The sequence below is a fragment of the Cucumis melo genome, chromosome 8, assembly GCF_025177605.1.
Source record: "Cucumis melo cultivar AY chromosome 8, USDA_Cmelo_AY_1.0, whole genome shotgun sequence".
NCBI lineage: Eukaryota > Viridiplantae > Streptophyta > Magnoliopsida > Cucurbitales > Cucurbitaceae > Cucumis > Cucumis melo.
In genome coordinates, this window is record NC_066864.1 from 5547353 (window position 1) to 5561740 (window position 14388).

At 35.4% G+C, this 14388-nt stretch overlaps 3 protein-coding genes and 1 non-coding gene across 4 annotated transcripts; 3 read left to right on the plus strand and 1 right to left on the minus strand.

Moving 5' to 3' along the window:
* The first annotated feature begins 211 nt into the window (after positions 1-211).
* On the plus strand, positions 212-4642 carry LOC103485039 (plant-specific TFIIB-related protein 1). The gene is made up of 3 exons (XM_008442477.3): positions 212-1090; positions 1562-1720; positions 2648-4642. The coding sequence occupies exons 1-3, from the start codon at positions 506-508 to the stop codon at positions 3233-3235; spliced, it is 1332 nt and encodes a 443-aa protein (XP_008440699.1). The 5' UTR covers positions 212-505; the 3' UTR covers positions 3236-4642.
* Positions 2950-4642, plus strand: LOC103485040 (uncharacterized). Its single transcript, XM_008442478.3, has one exon. It carries the CDS (start codon positions 3974-3976, stop codon positions 4454-4456), a length of 483 nt encoding a protein of 160 aa, XP_008440700.1. The 5' UTR covers positions 2950-3973; the 3' UTR covers positions 4457-4642.
* A 939-nt stretch (positions 4643-5581) lies between these two features.
* Positions 5582-10679, plus strand: LOC103485041 (U1 small nuclear ribonucleoprotein 70 kDa). Its single transcript, XM_008442479.3, has 11 exons — positions 5582-5901; positions 6349-6463; positions 6572-6651; positions 7039-7114; positions 7201-7265; positions 7343-7405; positions 8799-8880; positions 8980-9142; positions 9362-9433; positions 9586-10306; positions 10396-10679. Exons 1-10 carry the CDS (start codon positions 5803-5805, stop codon positions 10286-10288), a joined length of 1518 nt encoding a protein of 505 aa, XP_008440701.1. The 5' UTR covers positions 5582-5802; the 3' UTR covers positions 10289-10306; positions 10396-10679.
* Positions 10680-11376: 697 nt separating this feature from the next.
* Positions 11377-11448, minus strand: TRNAE-UUC (transfer RNA glutamic acid (anticodon UUC)). Its single transcript has one exon. It is a non-coding gene; the product is annotated as a tRNA-Glu (tRNA).
* Between the last annotated feature and the right edge of the window lie 2940 nt (positions 11449-14388).

A 14388-nucleotide genomic window follows, 5' to 3' on the forward strand; every position in this document is an offset into this window, starting at 1 on the left:
CCAAACAAATATATCTATCGGAAGCAAGAATGAGAACGGCAGCCGAAAAGATAAAAAAAATACAAATCGAGAACATAGTTTTGTGATTGTTGCAAGGGGTTGCAAATTTTACGGTACGTAGAAAATTGTTCTACTCCTATTTATTGTATGTTACATCGTGTTTCAAAAACTAAAATAAGAGCCATATTAATGTACTGTCCACCAAGTTTTTAGTGTGAAAAAGTAATGACAACTCTTTATCATTATTCATAAGTAAAAACGACACAAATTTCATTTGACTTTACAAAATTTGAGGAGATTTATGTTTATTTAAAAAAGAAAGAAAAAAAAAGAAAAAGAAAAACCCGAAGAGTGTGAGGTGTGCTTTAACCTAACAGCCACAACAAAAAGTATAAATTGTAGGCGATATTTCTTGTTCAATTTCGATTGAGCTACTGATTGTTTGATCACTACCAAAACACACGCTCCTTGAATCCGAATCCCCAGCAGCACTGTAACGACGTCAATGAAGTGCCCCTACTGCTCGGCGGCTCAGGGGCGTTGCGTCACCTCCAGCACCGGCAAGTCCATCACAGAGTGCATTTCCTGCGGCCGCGTTGTCGAAGAGCGACAATTCCAGCCCCACCATCTCTTCCACCTTCGCGCTCAAGATAACCCCCTTTGTCTCGTCACCTCCGACCTCCCCACCCCTCCCGTCCACCACCAGAATGATCAGGTTCTGGATCCTTTCGAGCCTACCGGCTTCATTACAGCCTTCTCCACTTGGTCCTTGGAGCACAATCCACTCTTCTTCCGCTCCTGCTTCTCCTTCTCCGGCCACCTTGCGGAGCTCGAGCGTACCTTAGAGTCTACCTCGTCATCCAATTTGCCGTCCTCGTCTACGGTCGTGGTCGATAACCTTAGGGCTTATATGCAGATTATCGATGTGGCTTCTCTTTTGGGGTTGGATTACTATATTTCCGAGCACGCGTTTAAGTTGTTTAGAGATTGCTGTTCGGCTACTTGTTTAAGGAACCGGAGCGTTGAGGCGCTTGCCACTGCTGCCCTTGTCCAGGCTATTAGAGAGGCCCAGGAGCCCCGAACCCTTCAGGTCTTTATTTCACTCTATATATGTGCATTTCTGGTTGTTGCTTGATTCTTGGTTGTGTTATGATATGTTTTGATATACTCGCTTTATGTTCAAGGAGATTTTGGAAATTTCACTGTCAAGATGGGCAGGCTATGACTCTCAATTTCAATCTTTTTGCCATACATCTTTCAGAATTTCTTAACAATAGTTCATAAATACCCAATATATTTGTTCGCATTTCAGAATTACCATGGCTTGTTCTACATATTGGGTCAATTGTTATCCTTCATTATTAGTTGTGACTTTGGAGGGCTTAATCTTCTTGGTATAGAATGTAGAATTTCGAACCTCGAATATCTATCTGTACAAGGCCCTTTCTGCACTTTAAATTTGGAGTGGTGTCTTCTACTAATTGTGTTTTTGAGCTATGTTTTGTCATTCCTTACTTTAGTACTAATACGACATCTGTGGTGCCTACTGTGAGTATAACAGGAAATCTCCATTGCAGCGAATGTACCGCAAAAAGAGATAGGGAAGTACATCAAGATTTTGGGAGAAGCTTTGCAATTAAGTCAACCCATCAACAGCAATTCCATATCAGTTCATATGCCAAGGTTCTGCACGCTTCTCCAACTCAATAAATCTGCACAGGTACTTCGTTAAGACATTGATTGGTATGCATTGACGATTTTCATGTTGAAAAGATGATTTGTATGGACTATAGATAGTTGGTTCTGTTCAATATGATCACAACTTATATGGCTTTAGAAAATAGAAAAGTACTGCTTCTGATTGAAGAAAAAATGACAGAAATCAAACTTTTATGTCATAGGGTTCTCAAATAGTCAAATGTTCCGCCTAAAAAGCATTATGGTTTTACATAACTTTTATGTTCTGCCAGTGGTATAAGGTTGATGAGGAATTATAGGATCTTCAATTCTTCATGGATATGTACACAAGGATAAAAATGACAGTACACTCTCCCACCTAACAAAACCAAGGGAAGTTCTGAAGTAGCCCTTGATTAAGTTTTCAAAACTTCCACAACAGTGCAAAGTGTCTATTGATCCCTTCAAAACCCAAGCATTTTGCTTCTGAGGTTATAGCAATTTGCAATGTGCTTTTGATAAATCCCCAGGTGGAGTACTTCTCTATTATCTTCTTTAGCTTAGAGTGGATTAATCTCTTATCTGCCCCTTGTTTTTTCGTATTCACCGATAGTGGAACTAATTATTTCTTATCTTATAATTTAAATTCCCATATATGACCTGTAGATTCACTTTTTAAATAACCTTAGAGATCTTGTTCTTTTTAAAAATGTAAAACCAAACATGAAAGCGATGTGTTGAGTTTTCACAGTTAATCTTACTTTGAATGTAATATGTCAAAACAGATCAATTTTAAATTGCTCATGTGGTTGTTCTAGTAAAATGCTACTGGACCACTGGCATTGGTAGTTCTTAACAATGGATATGGTAATGACGATCCTTAACCTTTCCCACCTTAAAATTCCAAGCATGTGGTAAAATGTAACTTATTATTTTCCCTCTCATGTTTGTTAACAACCATGAATTTCAGGAACTTGCAACTCACATAGGGGAAGTTGTCATCAACAAATGCTTCTGCACTCGCAGGAATCCCATTAGCATCTCAGCTGCTGCTATATACTTGGCATGCCAACTAGAAGACAAGCGGAAGACACAAGCAGAAATTTGTAAGGTTACAGGTCTCACTGAAGTCACCCTCCGGAAAGTCTACAAGGAGCTACTAGAAAATTGGGATGATTTACTTCCATCTAATTATACTCCTGCTGTTCCTCCAGAAAGGGCATTTCCCACAACTGTAATTGCTTCAGGCCGTTCTGCAGCTCCTAAAATTGATGCATTTGAAGGGGCTTCTTTAGAGAAAGACAAGCCGATAGAGACTAAACCTAATATTTGCACCGAGATCACAGAAATGAGTCATCCATCCAGAGTCAAGGAAGATAGTGAGAGTAAATTTGTATCCCGTGGGATGTACAACCCTGTAACTAACAAGTCGTCAACCTTTTCTCAACCACACCCTCCTAAAGGGAATTCTGTTGCAAGTTTTGTTGGAAAGAAGAGTCAAACTGCTGATGCCCAGGGAATGGATATTGTTAAGGAGCACTCCAACAGCCAACAGTAAGACCAGAAGGTGGATGAACCTTGATGCATACAGTCCATGACGTTGCTATCAGTTTTCTGTATCGTGTTCAGCCTGCAGAGTCCTAACCAACCGCTTATCAGTTCAGGGGAACGAAATGATGTTGAAATGGAAGAAAAATGATGCTAGATACAGGTTCATAGTAATGTTCTGGTAGAAGCGAACATTTTTTTACTTTTATTTAGGAGAACAACCCTCTGTTTTTTTAACACAACAAGGGCAAGAATTGGAGATTCAACCTCCAAACCTACTCTAACGGAAAGAACCAACCTCTTTTTGAAGCTAATAAACTCGAAGCTCCCATGTAAGGCTCCGGCAATTCAATTATCAAAGAGGATGCTCTGTTTCCACGAGGATCAAGGTACATATGTATGATTAATAGTAACACGAAACCAAGTTTTGGTTTAAAACCCTTATCCATTACACACGATTGTTCTCCTATTTTACATGTCTGAACTGCTAACCATCTAGATTTGCCTGTATGTTCGCATCCAAGTTACATCAGAGTAACAATCTGTAGAGAGTCCAAATTTCAGATTATGATTATTTTATCTTAATTACCGATCTATTAAGGAAGACCGTTGGTTCAGATTTTAATCCAATATTCGTGATATTCCTTGGATGGATAAGGTGGTAAGTCTTTACTGAACCACTACTTCTCTCTCTCTCTCTCTCTCTCTCCCGCGCGCGCGAGAGAGCGACTAGGGGAAGCTCGGGAAGATGCTACTATCATCATCTTCTTTACTGCGATCATTGCCGGTTACTCGTCAGAATTTAGCATGTAAACCGGCGAATCCACGGACGGGAGTGAAGGTTCAGGCCATGGCGAAGGAAGGAAGCGAGAGCGAAGGGGGCATTGCAGAGACGGTGGCTATAGCCGGTGGGTTAGTGGCGACCCCAGTGATCGGTTGGTCGCTGTATACCCTGAAGACAACTGGGTGCGGGCTGCCGCCGGGGCCAGGTGGGTCACTCGGCGCACTGGAAGGCGTTAGCTACTTGGCGGTGGTGGGAATCGTGGGTTGGTCTCTGTACACGAAGACGAAAACTGGATCGGGTCTGCCCAACGGCCCTTTCGGGCTATTGGGCGCCGTGGAAGGTCTTTCATACTTGAGTTTGTTAGCCATCTTGGTCGTTTTTGGGTTGCAGTACTTTGAACAGGGCTACATCCCCGGACCTCTTCCGGCCGATCAGTGCTTTGGTTGACGATTCTTCTATCCTGTGGTTTATGTGGCTGTTGTTTCTCCAAACGTGTGAATCGTAGGGTCTCTGTTTGGTTTTATTTTTTCTTCTTTTTCTGTTTACCGTATCGTTGCAATTCTGCGTAGAACCTGCCCTGTTCTGTTGTATGAAATGTGGATTAATCCAAATCATTTACTTTGCTTTGGGGTCCCATACTCATTATGCTTAAGCCGGTTGGGTAACGATTTCTTTTTCTTTTTCCCTATTTCATTCTTATTTTCTTACATTAGTTTGCACTTTTTTAAAAAACAAAAAAAAAAAAAAATTTAAAATCTACGGTTTAACTTTGTTGAGTAAATTTGTTGCCTATCTATCATTAGCAATCGTCTTCTTCCTCCTCTTCTTTTTTAAGTACAAGTGGAAAGATTTCATTATCGTTACTAATTTATTTTTTGGGCAAACACAAATACTAAGGGATGAGGTGGGGCTGGACTAAACTTCTAATCTCATGGTGTTGAGCATGGGTTTTTTTAGGTTGAAGTTCAAAATCTAAAACGCAAATTATTTTGTGTGCGTATCAATGTAGGAGTAATATCAACTTAATACTCGAGACTTTTGTAATTTCATACACACGTTAAGTCACATAATTTTTGTGATGTCATTTGAAAATCATAGCACAAATTTATCATTTTAGTCAAAGTCATAATTTATCATAATTGAACTAATTTAGATCTTATTATAATATCACCTTTGAAAGTTATCAACAACTCAAAATTTATACCTATACAGACTTTGAATCAATATATAATTTAATTTTGTTAAAAATTTAATTTAATTTTCATATTTATTTAAGTGATCTTTTAAGTCATTCTCAAATATAACAAAATTAATCAATATATTTTACAAACTACATCGATGTTCTTTACTACATCAAAGTTATCTATCAATGATCTTTATAGGTATATTGTATTCGAAATTGATATTCGAAATTGATAGAATATACAAATAAGTTTTACTATATATAAGTTTTACTATATACTAACATTTTCGACTGTCTTGTAATCACAATCACTTTCCCGTAAATTTTGTATATTTTCCACGAATAAAAAGAAAAATTCATGAAGTTGTCTATAAATTTGGCCCAAGGAGAATCCGGGCTTGCAGAATAATCTGTGTATAAATAGCGTCAATAAATCGTAAAACCTTTTCCGCCTTTTCGCTGCCGCCTCTTCCACTTCCCTCCGTTTCCACCCGACTGTACGAATTAGATCCAGCCAAGAACGCTCACCAATGTTCTTTCTCCCTTCCATTTGATTTCTTGCATCAATTCTTTGTAATCGTATTAGTCTGAGAGACGATCCTGCGCTACCATGGGGGATTACAATGATGCCTTCATGCGGAACCAAAACGCCGCCGTTCAGGCTCGTACTAAGGCCCAGAATCGTGCCAATGTCCTTCAACTCAAGCTGGTTGGTGGATTGCTTTTGATTATTGTTATCTTTTCTGTAGAAGCCTTCAATTGTTTTTGTTTAGTTTTATTGAACTTAGCTAGGGTTTCAAGAGGTCGTTCGCATTCGTTAATTAGAAGAGATGCAGATTTTTTTTTTTTTTGGTGTCGCCAAGTTTTGGTTCTTGTGGATTCCTAATGTTTTATTTTCGTTTTTTGCTTAGAAATGATAAATTTGGTTATCTCCGTTGAATGACTCATAGATCGTTAACAACTTCTTGTCAATGAAATGTCTCGTTTCTTGCTTGAGGAAAAAAATAATATAGTCAAAGATGATGCTGTGATGCGTCGACTTTATACTGTCGTTGGGGGTTGAAATTTTAGATTATGGTTCTCAAAGAAGTTCGATGGGTTTGTAGAATGTTCGATTATTGGATATATCGGGTTCTTAATTTTCCTTCTCGTACAGATTGGGCAGAGTCATCCTACTGGTCTAACGGCCAATCTCTTGAAGCTCTTTGAGCCCCGACCGCCTCTGGAGTTCAAACCTCCACCAGAGAAAAGAAAATGTCCACCATTAACAGGTTTTTAGTACTTTCTAAAACTTGTATGCGGTTTATTGACTTTTGTGGAGTTTCCTTTCCTTCATTGTTTCCTCTGAGGGGTGAAATTTTATCTTGTTTGTCTTGAAGGGATGGCCCAGTTTGTGAGTAATTTTGCAGAACCTGATGATCCAGAATATGCTCCCCCTGTTCAAAAGGGTGAAACTCCAGTAAGATAATTTACTTCTTGATGATTGTCTGAACCACATTCCCCAATCCTTCTAAAATTGAATTTCGAATCATTAATGCCCTTCTCCCCTGAATATACATGTTTTGGGCATATATGTGTACTATAAGGAAAGTGAGTATTACGTATTTGAAGAATTTAAATTATCTCCTGAAAATAATATTTTATAGCTTGTGGTGAAAAATGGTTTATTTTAAACACAGTTAGAGGGAATTAAATTGAGTAGCTTGTAAATTTGAAGGGCAGTGTGTAACTAATTTTCTCATGATTGTTGAAGTATTAAACAAGTAGGTTACAAAATACAAGAAGCAAAATTTGAAAATAAGTAACCACTCGAGGTTCTGACTAGTCTGAAATCTTTACCTTTCAGGCGGAAAGGAGGGCTAGAATTCACTTGCTAAGAATTGAAAAGGGTGCAGAGAAAGCTGCTGAGGAGCTGCCAAAATGTAAATACATCTTTTTGGTTCTTACCTTGAATTTGTAGGTAAAAGTTTTTTGATGTCTTCTGTCTTACACATGTACTTTTTTGCAGATCTTGAGCGTGATGATCCAAATGTTACTGGAGATCCATACAAAACACTCTTTGTGGCCAGACTGGTGTGTAAAATGTTCTATGCATAGTTCTTTAATCTAAATTTAAATTTTCACTGAAAATCGTTGTTACTCATTGGCAGAATTATGAGACAACTGAGAGCCGAATCAAAAGAGAGTTTGAATCTTATGGGCCAATCAAGCGGGTAGGTATTTGAGCATCCTCATGGGGCTCGGTAAGAGGTTAATATATATGTGGCCAAATAAATATTTTATGTATACTATCAGCAATGTTTATTGGGTAGTTATCATGTTTTTGGTCCATTTTCCTTTAAAATTATTTTCTAGAATCTACACCATAATACCATTCTAAACCACCATGAATTGGTCTAGTGGCATACCTAAGCATGGATTTTCTTGGATCGGTTGTCTCAGATAATAGATATTCTTGTAATGTTTTGTGTTGTACTGACGATAAAATGGTTCATGCTGTCTCTTTAACTTTGCCCATCAGAAAAATTCCACTGGCCTATCATACTACGTAAGGACATGCCAAACAGGTCTCTTATTTTTTTTTATCCCTTTAAACTCTCCCCATTTAAAGTAGTCAAATTTCTGGGTAAGTTTTTATGGAAGTAGAACATATTTTTACCTGACTGGGTGTCCTTATGGTGCAACCAAGTTTGAAGAAAGATTAACGCCAAACACCTCCCTGGATTCATTGATAATTCAAGCTCCTAATAGTCTCTCAGGTAAACCTGCTGGTATGCAGTCATGACTTTCATGTGTATTTCATTTTCCTCTTAGTGCCCGTTTCTTTGCCCAGATGTAGTTGGCTAGAGAATTCTTGAGGCATGATGTTAGTAGGAAACTCCTTAGTAAAATTCGATACATCAAGAATTCCTGGTAAGGAGGCAGTTATTCTACATTCAGCCAAGTATTATTCATGATATCAGTATTTCTATGGCTCTGATCCCAAACACGGTGTGGTTCACCATGCGTTGAAAGCTGGAAGTTTTAGGTTGGGCAGTTGATTGATGTGCTTTGCCTTATGGCCTTTGTATGGAAGCAAGAAAGGAGATTGTCAACTTCCCTATTTTTCAGCTTTGGGTAAAACACATAGGGAGTATTAGCATCTCTTTCTCCTTTGAATTTTGTACTACATAGATTTTCTGCTGCTAAAAGTTTTACTTTTGGCTTTAAAGGCATCGAAAAATTTCGCCGTTGAGAAGATTTCCTGGTATTTCCTGTATTACATAAACTTCTTTCATTATTTGAAAAATAATTTCCCTGGTAAGGGGAGTTTAGTATGTTCTACAACTGGTAAAATGGCCACAAATACTTCAGTTTTTCCGACTCTAGCTGGTGGTGATGCATCTCGCGATGGGAGCTCTATGATTTAAAGGTGAGCACGGCTAATTAGGCATAGTGCCTGTCTGCCGTGCCAATAGGATTAGCTTATAATAAACTTTATTTCAGTACTTATCTAGCTATAAACTAAGAAATGTTCAAGGAGAATCAAGAATGTACGATGGAAAGAGATATTTAACTTCTCTTCTGCCATATGACTTCTTGTTTGTAATTTTCTTTGTTTTGCAGGTTCGATTGATTACAGACAAAGTGACAGGTAAACCTAAAGGCTATGCTTTCATCGAGTACATGCACAAAAGAGATATGAAAGGTTTGTTTCAATTAATTAGTATGTTGACCACTTTTCTGTTGGTTAAATTTCTCCTTTTGAAACTAATTAATCCACTCACATCCATTGGAAACTACTCAGCTGCATATAAGCAAGCTGATGGCAGGAAGATTGATGGTAGAAGGGTACTTGTGGATGTCGAGCGAGGTAGAACAGTACCAAATTGGCGTCCCCGCCGTCTGGGTGGAGGTCTTGGAACTACCAGAGTGGGAGGTGAAGAAAATAGCCAGAGGCATTCTGGAAGGTAGTTAATATGATGTCAACTCCTGCAATTTCAAGTGCAAGCCATTGAGAAATGTTGATAACTGTAGTAAGAAACAAAGCTGAATGCATGATTGTGATTCTCAATCTGGTGTTGTGTCTTGGGCAGTCTTAAATCTTTTATGATTGCTGCAATTTTTTTTATAATAGATGATATAATTTAATATATTCTTAGGCTGAAAGCATCTTGTGATTTGTCCAGGGAACAACAGCAGTCTGGTGCACCATCCAGATCAGAGGAGCCTAGGGCTCGAGAAGATCGTCATGGAGAGCGGTATGATGTTCTATATATTTTTCTTTTCATTTAGGATAGAATTTTGGGTCGATAGCATGCTTCTATCAATTAATAGTTTCAGGATGTGAATGTAAATTCGATTTTTTATTAATTTTGAGATGTGTTACTGGGCTTCTCTTTAATGTTCTCAGAGATAGGGAAAAGTCTTATGACAAGGGAAGAGACCGAGAAAGAGAGAGAGAGAAGTCTCGTGAACATTCCCATGAGAGATCTAAGGAGCGTGATGTCAGAGAGGACAGGCATCACAGAGACCGTGATAGGACTAGAGATAGAGATAGGGATAGGGATAGAGAGAGAGATCGAGATCGTGGCTATGACCGCGATAGAACACGTGATCGAGGAAGGGATCGAGGTCGTGACTATGAGCGTGACAGAGATCGGGATCGTCATCGGGATAGAGATAGGGAGAGGGATCGGGATCATGAAGGGGGATATCCAGACCCTGATCGCGGTCGCTCTCACGATAGGGACGACTATGATCGTGTCGAGTCAAAATATGAGAAGGATAGACATGGTGATAGGGATAGAGATAGGGATATGGATCGTGCAGAAACTGAGGATGGTCGTGGGTGGTATGATCAGCCTGAGCATGGGCACAGAGATGCTGATCATGATCCCCAGTACTACGACCACTTTGAACATAACCGAGGTCGAGGGCAATATGATCAACCAGAAGGCCACCGTGACCAAGATCGTTATGATCAGTATGATGACAGAATGGACGATGATTATCATTATGAGCGTGGGAATTCTGAATCACATGATAGAGAGAGGTCTCGTGATTTGAATCACGAATATAAGCGCAGTGAGAGATCTCATTCGAGAGAGTACTAACCGCAATGTGTTCAGCTGGTAAGTATCTCTGCTTTTCCTTTTCCAATTCATGACAAGACAGCCATTTCCTCATATGCATATTCCTCCTCCTAAATGTTGTTTTCCAGGTTGAGATAACATCAAAGTCCATGAAAATATATCTATCATGGTAGCCGCCGCGTCCCTGTGTTGGAATTGTCTTCTTTGTTATGTTAATTGACATATAAAGCTCAAACAAACACCGTTGATATGTTGTCTGATGCGCTGTATGTTCTTGGAAGTTTCAGTTTCAATTTCAGCCACTTTATGCAGATTTTTGCACAGTTTATTTATGTGCTACAAACTCCTAAACTTACCCTTGTGTACTACTTTGTGACCATTATTTTTAAAGCTCCTAGATTGGTTATTAACATTTTGTATGCTTGATTGTGAAACATCGTTTTGATTCGAACAAAGTGTGAAGACACTAATTAGATTTCTAACTAACATTAAATAAAAATGAAAATCAATGGTGGAGCATGTTAACAACAATGTATTTAGGGTTTAGATTGGTTAGAGAGAATAGTGTTCTTTAAAAAAATTATTTGTACTCACCAAAATATTTTTTATAATAACGTTTTAAAATAAAATTTGAAAGTTTATCGGAAACTACTTTTAATGGTTCCAAATATTCATTAAAATATTTTTGTTCTTCAAAACTAACAAAGAAAGGAAAAGTTTTGTAAATAGTTTTAACGCTATATTTTTAAAAAAGTGATTCAAAAAGTTAAATCGAATATAATTCTATTATTGGGTTAAGTTACAATAAAGCATGGAATATAACAATGGACGATGAAGATCTGTGTAGTGACTTGTTGCAAATTTTAAACTATAGGATTGGAGTTATTTACTACTAAAAATCATAACTAAATTTTACAGACTTTAAGGCACTAAAATCAAACATTTTAGAGAAGCAATAATGTTAACGTTGATCCAAATTGGAACCTTAATGAAAGTAGAGTGATCTGAATGTTCTAATAGTGATAGAATAATGAAACAAGAGGGGAAAAGATTCAAAAAAAGAGCAGTGATCAAAATGCTTTGGCCACAGAAATTTCAAAGGATAAAAGTTCCGTTGCCGGGAATCGAACCCGGGTCTCCTGGGTGAAAGCCAGATATCCTAACCGCTGGACGACAACGGATTGTTGAAATTTCTTTGAACTAAGTAATTATTTATCTAATCACAATATAAACTTTAGAGAAAAAAAATATTTAAAAATTAAGTTCAATTATTAGTTTTAGAAAGGCTACTTCACTTGATCATATTTCAAAAGTGTAATTACAAATTTACAATTTAGCTATTTGGTTTTGTTTTTTTCTTTTTATTATTGAATAAAAAGTAATGAACATGTTAATTAAATTAAATTTGGGATTCCTGCAAATATAACCTAACTAAACATACTTAATTATTTTCTGTCTAACCAGCTATTATTTTGTACGAAAATGTGATCTAATTTACTTTTTTAGCTCTCCTATATATACGTATGTATTAGTACAATAAATTCATTTATATGAAATTTCTTTGATACATGCATACATACATACTAACACTGCTCCTAAGATGAAGAAAATGTTAATTTTAAATAAAATAAATAAAAAGTTTTTCAAAAATTAAAAAATATTGACAAACTATTTACATTTTATAAAATAAAAACACTTATACACAAAATTCATTACACTTAATTTTTCTATAAAATGTAAATGTTTTGGGAATTGTTCTAATTTTTATGATTTCTCAAATAAAAATATGAGAAATAACTTTAAAAATAATATATAAATAACAACCACAATAATTTAAAAAAAAAACTCCAAAATAAATAAATAAATAGAAGAATGAGAAAATGTATCTTAGAAAAGTTATTATAATTAAAAAAAGAAAAAGAAAAAAAAGTATCTGCATCAATGACAGAAAGAGAAAAAAAAAAAAACCAACAAATTCATTTTTGATAACCATAACCTCAACCAAGAAGAAAACTACTATAACTCAGTGCATAGTCGATTCCACACCTCTTGAATCCAAACGTGCAGTTATAATTGGGATATTAAATTGTGTGGGACAAAATTTAGAAATACATGAAAGTGTAATGTTTATGTAAGACTGGGTGTAGTCTAAGTGTAGTTTGGTCCACCAAATATTAAGTTTAGGAATAAATAGTGTCATCTCCCAAAACAAGCGGTGTGCGTCGCTTTGGAACTTACATCCGCTTTCTGCACCGTCGGATTCCCCAAATACTATCCGACAAATAGATCAGTAAAATAAAAGCGTCAAAATTGAGATTTAGAAAAAGAAAAGAAAAGAAAAGAAAAGAGAAGATGGAAATAGAGCGGTGTCGTTGTCAAGTGGACACAAACCACAAACATCGCCATCATGGGACACACTATCCGTACACTGCCTAACACATTCCTCCTCTCCCAATTCCCTCCTTTTCTCTTTTTCAAAATTAAAGTTACAATTTTCACTCAACTCTTTACTTTCTCATTTACATTTTAGCTAATAAATAAATAAATTAAAATTTCTTCTCATTTTCAAATAAAATATTTACTTAATATACTAAAATTTTGAATTTTATGATTATAGACTTATATTAGTGATCATCTATCATATTCCATCGTTGAAACTAATAGAAATTCATCTATGCCTATTTGTATAAATTTTGTTATATTATGTAAATATTTTTAATATTTTTGCCTTTTACGATAATTTTTCATTTTTATAGTTATAAGGTATATTTTCAAAATAGCAAAAGAAAATAAAATATTTAGAAATATAATATGAGTTAGTGTATATCAATAATAAATAATGATAAACAATACTATTGTCATTTATCAAAACAAATAGACGGTTCAGTTTTAAAACATTTTCAACAATCTATTATATTTGTAAATATTTTTAAGAAAAGGGTGGAGAGGGAAGAGAGGGAACCATGTGATAAAGAATAAAATGTATGCGATCTCTCAAATTAAAATTTATGGTTAATTTAGTAGGATCACATTTTAAACATATTCTTCAAAACTCAAATAACCAAGACGACCAATTTCAAACACGAGTGGTTATGTACATGTTCTTTAAAATTCATAGACCGAAAATTAAAGGTAATTATATACTTTGATTAAAGTGTTTAAAACATACTTTCATATTGTCAAAATTCTTATAATTATTTAACCTAAGTCAAAACAAGCTAACTTGAGAAACTACAAATTTAAAATTTGTTCAATAATACAAATTTATTATAACCGAGTCGTATTAAATTTGCATATATAGTTAAAATTGATATTCATATGTTTGACGTTATTATGTGTATTTATATAATAATTAAATGAAACCCAAGTAATTATTTATCATTTTATTTTTAAAAGTTGGGATCTTTCTCACCAAAACGTTCACTTTAGTCTCGTCTTAAACTCCTACTCCATCTACAAGAATCTACTATTGACAATAATGAATTTTTAGAATTCACTTCGGTCTCGTCTTAAACTCATACTCCATCTACAAGAATCTACTATTGATACTGATAAAATTTTAGAATATATCAAGTATAACAAGAAATGATTCACGATTCTATACTTGTCTATTTATGTTATTGCCTAAAATTTTATTATCTTTTGTGAGTTATTTTGTTTGTTTCTTTACATTTGAAAACAACTCTGTAGAGATATGTGTGTTTTACAATTTTATTCAATTAGGTAAATATAAAGAGGTTCTTTCAAAAGTAGAAAATTTTGACATACTATAAAACAAAACCACTAAAAGACAAAATTCATTAAATCAAAGTGTAAATATTTGGTCAAATACTCTATTTTTTTTATAATCTTTTAAATAAATAATAAAACTATATCTCACCATTCGGTCCTATTTTAAAATTCAATTCACTTTGTTTCATATAAATAAATTTAAATACAATTCATTTTTTTTAAATACAAATCTTTGAATCACATTTCTTGAAACTCTCTTTTACATTATATGTCAATTGGGTTAACTTCTTGTTCATACGATTATCTATCATTATTTTCTTCTCCAAATTAAAAGAATTGGTATCTATTATAAAAATTTAAGAAACATATATATCCATGTATGATATAAT

Bases quoted from the DNA above. Each gene is read 5' to 3' on its own strand.
- LOC103485039 (XM_008442477.3), top strand. From the start codon at position 506: ATGAAGTGCCCCTACTGCTCGGCGGCTCAGGGGCGTTGCGTCACCTCC. The intron at 1,091-1,561 runs GTCTTTATTTCA...TGAGTATAACAG, and splicing joins AGGAGCCCCGAACCCTTCAG to GAAATCTCCATTGCAGCGAA. The intron at 1,721-2,647 runs GTACTTCGTTAA...CATGAATTTCAG, and splicing joins AACTCAATAAATCTGCACAG to GAACTTGCAACTCACATAGG.
- LOC103485040 (XM_008442478.3), top strand. From the start codon at position 3,974: ATGCTACTATCATCATCTTCTTTACTGCGATCATTGCCGGTTACTCGT.
- LOC103485041 (XM_008442479.3), top strand. From the start codon at position 5,803: ATGGGGGATTACAATGATGCCTTCATGCGGAACCAAAACGCCGCCGTT. The intron at 8,881-8,979 runs GTTTGTTTCAAT...GAAACTACTCAG, and splicing joins GCACAAAAGAGATATGAAAG to CTGCATATAAGCAAGCTGAT. The intron at 9,434-9,585 runs GTATGATGTTCT...TAATGTTCTCAG, and splicing joins GAAGATCGTCATGGAGAGCG to AGATAGGGAAAAGTCTTATG.